This window comes from Thamnophis sirtalis, unplaced genomic scaffold, assembly GCF_051295495.1.
Source record: "Thamnophis sirtalis isolate CommonGarterSnake01/CBP01778 unplaced genomic scaffold, rThaSir2_p1.2 scaffold_7, whole genome shotgun sequence".
Lineage (NCBI taxonomy): Eukaryota > Metazoa > Chordata > Lepidosauria > Squamata > Natricidae > Thamnophis > Thamnophis sirtalis.
The window spans coordinates 32642560-32650276 of NW_028261387.1; the positions used below are offsets into that span (position 1 = coordinate 32642560).

The 7717-nt window shown below is 37.9% G+C and overlaps 1 protein-coding gene across 1 annotated transcript in view; it reads left to right on the top strand.

Moving 5' to 3' along the window:
- Positions 1-7266, top strand: part of NRDC (nardilysin convertase) — a 31050-nt gene extending 23784 nt beyond the window's left edge. The window contains exons 25-31 of the mRNA XM_014056421.2: positions 541-588; positions 1444-1496; positions 2036-2119; positions 4103-4193; positions 4829-4945; positions 5765-5854; positions 6533-7266. Coding sequence (XP_013911896.2) covers positions 541-588; positions 1444-1496; positions 2036-2119; positions 4103-4193; positions 4829-4945; positions 5765-5854; positions 6533-6727 — 678 coding nt within the window. The 3' untranslated portion in view covers positions 6728-7266. The remainder of the gene's footprint in view (positions 1-540; positions 589-1443; positions 1497-2035; positions 2120-4102; positions 4194-4828; positions 4946-5764; positions 5855-6532) is intronic.
- The last annotated feature ends 451 nt before the right edge of the window (positions 7267-7717 follow it).

The window sequence follows — 7717 nt, forward strand, 5'->3', positions numbered from 1 at the left end:
TACTCTCGTTTGGTGGCTTGATGAACCCACATGTACACACATATACACATCTTTTTTCATACAAAAGTTATGTATTTCTTACAAAGAAAGAGTAATTCAAGAGCCATTTCAAAAACTTTACAGTTGGAAGAAATAATCACACAGAGAGATATCTGAAGCTTGGTATGGTACATTACTATTATTTCATAATTGCTAGAATATTTAGGGAAGTTGTGGTTTCAATGATACTAAATTTTTAACACACATTTTCAGTATTGCTAGTTTTGGAATGTTTCAAGCAGTCTTCAATTTACAACGCAACTAAAAGCTTTGGGTTCCCCCCCCCCCCAAATCCTTCCTTTCTGCTATGTTGGACTATGGTGCCCATCCCCCCCAACTTACTACTTCCACACTACATGCTCTTTAATTAGGTTCAAATGATGGCTGGAAGGCCAGAGTAGCATTTTATTAATGATTTGTTGAATACTGCACCATTTGAAAGGTTATTGTAATTGCAGAACAAAATTTGACTTTCTTCATTATTGTCTTTTTGTTTATCAGTCTGGAGCCAGGAATTTAAGAGAATATTCTCTCATGGAATTGCTTGTGGTAAGCTTGGATTACTTTGTAAAAACAGAACTACATAAATCTTTTTACACGGGGAATTAACTTTCTTTCTTGTATCTTGGACATACACAGAGTTCTCTGCCCACAATATTCTATGTAGATTTAGCCTTTATTTACCATATTTTTCAGAGTATAAGATGCAGCAAGGTTTTGAAGAGGATTAAAAAAAAAAAAAGGTTTTGCACTCTGCAAACCTCCAGAAAATGGTCCGTTTTTTGCAAAAATGGGCCCATTTTTTTTAAAAAAGGGCATGGATAGCCCTTAGGAGGCTTGTAGAGTGCTCGGTGGGGGGGGGGACAAGCAAGAAACGGCCCATTTTTGCAAAAATGGGCCCATTTGTTTCCAAAAAAAGGGCATGGATAGTCCTTAGGAGGCTTGTAGAGTGCTACTGGGGGCGGGGGGCAAAAACGAGCAAGAAACGGCCCACTTTGCAAAAACGGGCTCATTTTTTGTCAAAAAAAAGGGCATGGATAGCCTTTAGGAAGCTTATAGAGTGCTGCTGGGGGCCGGGGGATGCAAAAAAACCAGGCCGTTTTTCGTTCATTTCTGCCCTCCCCAGCTCCCAGCAGCTCTCTGAAAGCCTTCTAAAAGCTATACATGTTTCGGGAGTTAAAAAATGCTGTATTCAGTGTATAAAATACACCCAGATTTTCAGCCTCTTTGTGGGAAAAAGATGTGTCTTATATCCGAAAAATATAGTATATCAGTTATGGTTTAATCTCAATAAGCCAGTTAAAGTGATATTTAATTAATTAAAGCATGTTTTAAATTGCTTCCTTATTAAAAAATGTCTGAGATATACCAGGTATAGTGAATTGAAATACTATTGAATTTCAGATGTATATGGAAGAGCCTTGTTTTGATTTTCTTCGAACCAAGCAAACCTTAGGGTAAGGTTCTATTTACTGCGATATTGGAAAAGAGAAAATCTGTATATTGAATTAATGTTGATTGAATTAGTCTATTTTGATTTATGCAAGATGACAGCTGGTGTTTTGCTTTTCTTCAGTTAATCCAGTACTAGTTTTCTTCTATTCCAGAAGTTTCCACTAAGCCCTCAAAAGTTGCAACCCCCTTCCAAAGTATATAGCATTTTTAATCATGAGTCTGCTCCCTGTAATCTTTTAATTGAAAACATATTTGACCAATACTTGAGCATTAATTAATCTAGCAAAATTGCTAAAAAATATTGAGTTGTGTTCTTTAGAAAAAATTGCTCCCTCAAAAAAACCAAAAACACCTTCTCCACTAATTGTTGAAACAACTTGCAGTTCCTATGCAAAATAATTTTCAGTTGACAGATGTTCAGGTACAATACCAAGAGCTATTCTCAGCATATATCATACCACTATTTAAATGGAAGTAGCTGAGTTGTCAGCTTTCTTGCAGTTTAAGAGCAAATTTGTGCAATTTCTCTTTTCATTTTTAGATATCATGTCTATGCAACTTGCAGGAATACATCTGGGATCCTTGGATTCTCTGTTACTGTAGCCACACAGGCAACCAAATACAAGTGGGTAGGATATTTGAAAATTTCACTTAGCCTGTAAACTCAAAAGTTTTTCAAACTACATATTTTATGATAAATATCCTCAGAGTAAGAAGTTTTTTTTTTTTAAAAAAAACTTTTTTCATGGGTGTGTGGAGTCGCTTGAATTGTGAGATGGGCAGCAGATAAATTTGTGCATCTACATCACTGTCCAACCAACTACACACACACAAACATTTTCACCACTATCACTTGCTATATATGAGGGTGTTAAACAAATTTAATCCTTGAAAAAGCAAAGTTAATGACTGAGCAACAAAAACAGCATGATTTAAACTAATGTAATTCTTGGGTGTTTGGGTGGTATAAATTACTGAAAAGTGTCATGAGACAGAGCCAATCACTTAAGCTTAAATTTTTAAAAAATCCTTTGAAATATTGCAATAAGATATTGCATGTGACCAGGTGGTAGTGGCTTGCTGGCCATGTGCTGGGTGGGAGTGGCTTGCCGGCCATGTGACCGGATGAGAGTGGCTTGGCAGTCATGTGACCGGATGGGAGTGGCCAAGACAATGTCACTGAATTCTTTGCCCCAATGGATGATCTAAAAAAAGACTATGTAAAAAAGGAAATTTATTATTTTGTGCACTTACTACTTAAATAAGATTAAAATAAGTACACAAAACAATAAAAGAGCTACTTACAGAAGGTAAGTAGCTTACTACTTACTACTTGTATTTCAAAGGGAATAAATACATATTTAATTTTACACATGTGAACAGCTGTTGGAATTGTGTTTGCACAACGGTGGAAAAAACAAAGATATGAAAATGAATAAATATTAGAATGTGCAGGAATGAATAAATTGACAATTAAAATCAAGAAGGCTTCGAATACTTTTTCACGTGGGATTTGTTTTATCAATTGCTAAGTAACAGAAACAGCAATTAGAAATCTAAAAGTATGAAAGTATGCTTTCTGAGCTTGGTGCAGCAAGGATCCCGCCATCCCCCACCTCCTCTTTCTCCCTCTTTTTCCCCTTTGGGGGGGAAGGAGGAGAAAGGACAAAAAGGAGAAAGAGAGGGAGAAAGAGGAGGTGGGGGATAGTGGGATCCTTGCTGCTTTCTGAGCTTGGTGCATCAAGGATCCCACTATCCCCCACCTCCTCTTTCTCCTTTGGGGGGAAGGAGGAGAAAGGACAAAAAGGAGAGAGGGAGAAAGAGGAGGTGGGGGATAGTGGGATCCTTGCTGCTTTCTGAGCTTACGCGCCCCCGTTCTTTTTGGAGGCCTGGCATCTTGGGCAAGTCCGGGGACCTTGCAAGGTCGCCAAACTTGTCAATGATGCCGGCCGTGCCGTGTAAGTTCCCGCCCCTGCCCCCGCCCTTTCTGGCGGCCATGCAGCCCTGCGCTATAAGCGAGCCCGGGATCCTTGCAAGGCTGCAAAAGGTCACTGGACTCACTTATAGTTCAGGGCCGTGGCAGGCCACTCCAGATGGCCTGCCGCTGCCCCCCCCCCCTGCCCCTTGCTTAGATGCAGCTTACTTACCTCCTCGGAATCGGCAGGCAGCAATAGAGAGCCAAGCAGGAACAAAGGTAAGTGGGTTTAGATAGGGTTCTTAGAGGCGGGTGGGGTGATTGGTGAGCCAGCCAATCAGTGAACGGTGGGTGGGGCTAGGATAGTGCGGACGGTCAGGGGGAGCGAGCAATGGAGTGGCTTCCAGACGGGCGTGGGCGAGCGAGCGAGCGACAGGGCCAGGGGCGGGGCTGGCATTCCGGAACTTACTTCCGGGTCTGGTGACCCACCGGTTCGCGAGAACCGGGGAGGACCGGCAGAAACCCACCCCTGCTCCTGTTGTTCCCATTTGGCTTTCACTTGATTTGCCCTTCATGCAGATGTAGTCAGTTTCACCTTGCTGTTTCTCAATACTTAATAGTAGAAATTTCAAGAACATGGAATTGAACTAAATGCATATTAGACAGAATAAATATTTGTGATTTATTTCTCAGTTCTGAAGTAGTGGATAAGAAGATAGAAGAATTTTTTTTGTGCTTTGAAGAAAAACTCAAAAATATGACTGAAGAGTCCTTCAAGACTCAGGTAATTGCCATTACCACCTCTTTTATTACTTTTCTTGAAACCTTTTCCAATAAATGCTTGATCAACAGTTTTGGTTGTTCACCAAAACAATACAATAGTTTTTTCTGGTGCTTGTTCAAAGTTTATGAAGTCCAGAATAGCATAAGGGCAGTACTGGAGTTACGCTATCACAATCCTATGGGACCCGAAGAAATGAAAATTTATTATTCATCATTTAAATATGCAGGACCACTTTTATTTGATTCATTCAAAAAATCTATTACCAACTATTTATAGATCTAAAAGTAGAATCTGAACTCAGTTAGTTATACTTAAACTGCAAATAGGCCTATCGCTTATTTCGGGGGTCAAAAGAAACCTTGTCTTATTTTTGGGAAACACGGTAGTAGAAACAGAAGAGCTAGATTGTACAACTGGTCTCATTGGATCACGTACACTATATTGCCAAAAGTATTCGCTCACAACTGCTTCTGATTATGTGGATGGGTGAGCGAATACTTTTGGCAATATAGTGTATACTTCATTGGTAAAAGCTCAGAGGATTAAAACACTACCTTTCAAAATACTAGTCGAACCTGTAATAGGGATGCTTTAATACTACTCTGAAAAAATTGATGTCTTCTTCTCTACATTAGGTGACAGCTCTAATTAAATTAAAAGAATGTGAAGATTCTCATCTTGGTGAAGAAGTGGATAGGAACTGGACAGAAGTAGTGACTCAGCAATATCTATTTGACAGACTAGTTCGGGAGGTAATTCTTAAAAATATTCCCATATGGGTCAGATTTAAAAATCTTTGTATGCTCTTTCCATATTTAGTTCTAACACTAGCATAAGGAGGCAGTTAAGGAACCATTTGGTCTAATAGTTAGGGCACCAGGCTAGAAATGGGGAGATCATTATTTCAAGTCCTGCCTTAACTATGAAAGCTGGCTGGGCGACTTTGAGCCAGTCACTCTTTTTCAGCTCATCTTACCTCACAGAGTTGTTGTGAGAAAAACAGAAGGAAAGTGTGTTGGATACGTTCGCTGCCTTGAGTTATTCATAAAAATAATAAAAGGCAGAATACAAATAAATACGTTCAATTAAGTCTTTCTTTTCTATGTACAGAGCGTCCTCAACTTACAATCACAATTGAGACCAGAACTTACATTGCTAAGTGGCACAGTTGTTAAGTGAGCTGCGTCAAAATGTTATCATCTTTTTTGCCACAGTCTTTAAGCAAGTCATGCGGTTGTTAAGCAAAACCAGCTTCCCACACTGACCTTTGCTTATTGGAAGCTGGTTGGGAAGGCTGCAGATGATGATCACATGACCCTGGGGTGCTGTAACCATTGCAAATATGTCAGTTGCCAAGCACCCTAAATTTGATCATATGACCACAGGGATGTAGCAACACTCTGAGCACCAGTTTTAAATCACTTTTTTCAGCACCATTGTACCTTTGGACAGTAACTAAACAGTTATAAGTTGAAGACTACCTGTACCAATGGCTTAAGTATAGGTCACTTTCTACATTATTTAAAGATACGCTATTTTTTTTTAAAAAAAACCTATTTATTCTGTTTTAGATTGATGCTCTAAAATCTCTTTCGCAGTCAGAATTAGTTGACTGGTTTCAAATACATAGACACAAAGAAAGGAAAGTGCTCAGCGTACATGTGAGTATTTATGATAAATGTGTAAATAACTTAAATTGGGTGAATATTGAGGCTTAAAGTCTTAAGATATGATGGCTGTCTTGAGATAGATGTAAAAATAATTCAAGGCAGCCAACATATCTAATTACTACTGTTATATCTTGTCCATATATATAGGCAAGATATAAAATAATAATAGAAATAATGTAAAATATGCTATGCTAATATGCTAATGAATATATGCTAATGCAGTGTTTTTTAACCTTTTTTGTGCAAAGGCACACTTTTTTCATGAAAAAAATCACGAGGCACACCACCATTAGAAAATGTTTAAAAAAATTAACTCTGTGCCTATATTGACTATATATAAAGTAATTTTCCCACGGCACACCTTACACTATGTCACGGCACACTAGTGTGCCGCGGCACAGTGGTTGAAAAACACTGTGCTAATGAATGTAAAATGATTTGTTTGTGCAGCATATCCTAGCTTTGAACATGGGGGGCTGGGAGATTGGTCCTGAAACATGATTTTCATGTAGCTCGTTAATTGAATTCAAAATAAAACTATAATTTTAAAATTTAAGCATTAATCTGTTGCTTACTCAGGCATAAAATAATGTTTTAACCCTTTCTGCGGTAATAGAAACTATTGTGCATATTGTAGAATTTATCTCCTATTTTGTTTTGAAATTACAGGTGGTTGGATTTGGTGTGCATGAAGGTGATGCAGACGTTCCATCTCTTTCAAATGTGCATAGCCCTTCAAGCAATGAAATACCTCAACTCATGTTCTTAGACCCTTCTTCTTTGACTGACATCACTTGCATTAAGAACATCAAAGTGTATACATCAGCTCTCAATGTTCTCCCATACCATAAGATATTAAAATAACTCATCTTGGGCTGCCATAATGTGTAGTACAAGTTAAATACTCTGGAGGTATGCTTTCCTTCTAAGACTCCAATTTACCAGGCTTTATGGAAAATAGTTGACTCCTCACAAACTAATGTACATATTTCAAGCGTGTCTTTTAACCAGCAAAGCATACATAAGAGAGAGCATTTTTTTGGTGAAAATATATATAACAATGGATGTATAGAAAGATAGACCTGTTCATAAAAGTAAATGGGTCCCCCATTGGCAATTATAATTCTGGGTTCTTTCTGCCTGGAATGCTGCTGCTTCTTCCATAACAGCTGTGGGTAAAAAAGACTAAAGACTCTCTCAGAAGTAAAATATTACCTGCTATCCAGAAAATGCTATTAGATTACTTAAAACTGAATGTGCCTATATTGCATCAATTTGGAGAAAAAATATTTCTGGCTTCAAATGAAAAAAATATTAAGAATATACCTAGGAATCATCTTCATCAGATAGTTCAGGATGAGTGCTCTTAAAATAATGTGTGCAATAAATTATTGAAATCTTAATTTCTTGATTTTTGTGACATTGTTAAGGTAAAAACATTTGAGGAGTATGCCAAATTAGTTCTTTTTAATAAGGTGCCTTTGCTCCTTAAAGAAAAAGAAGAGAGAGATTGGGATTAGGGTTTTTGTAATCCTACAAAAGCAAAATCGGGAAAAATAGTTGAATGTACCATCGCACCTCAAATGCATTCTTTAAATGCATATTTTAAGGCAGAAATCATTTATCTACATCAGTTGCATGGAATATGGCATATAAGTGATACTGCTGCTACTCATATAATTTTAAGTTTCAAGAACTTAAAAAATGGAAATAGGGCAAATACAAGCTGTTCCTCTTGTACTGCAGTCTTAGTGCTTTGCTTTTAGAACAAGGGGGGGAAGAGGGAGAAAAAATGGTAAATCGGGACATTATCAATTCTGTACAACCAAATTATACAGTGGTAATAGAATAATA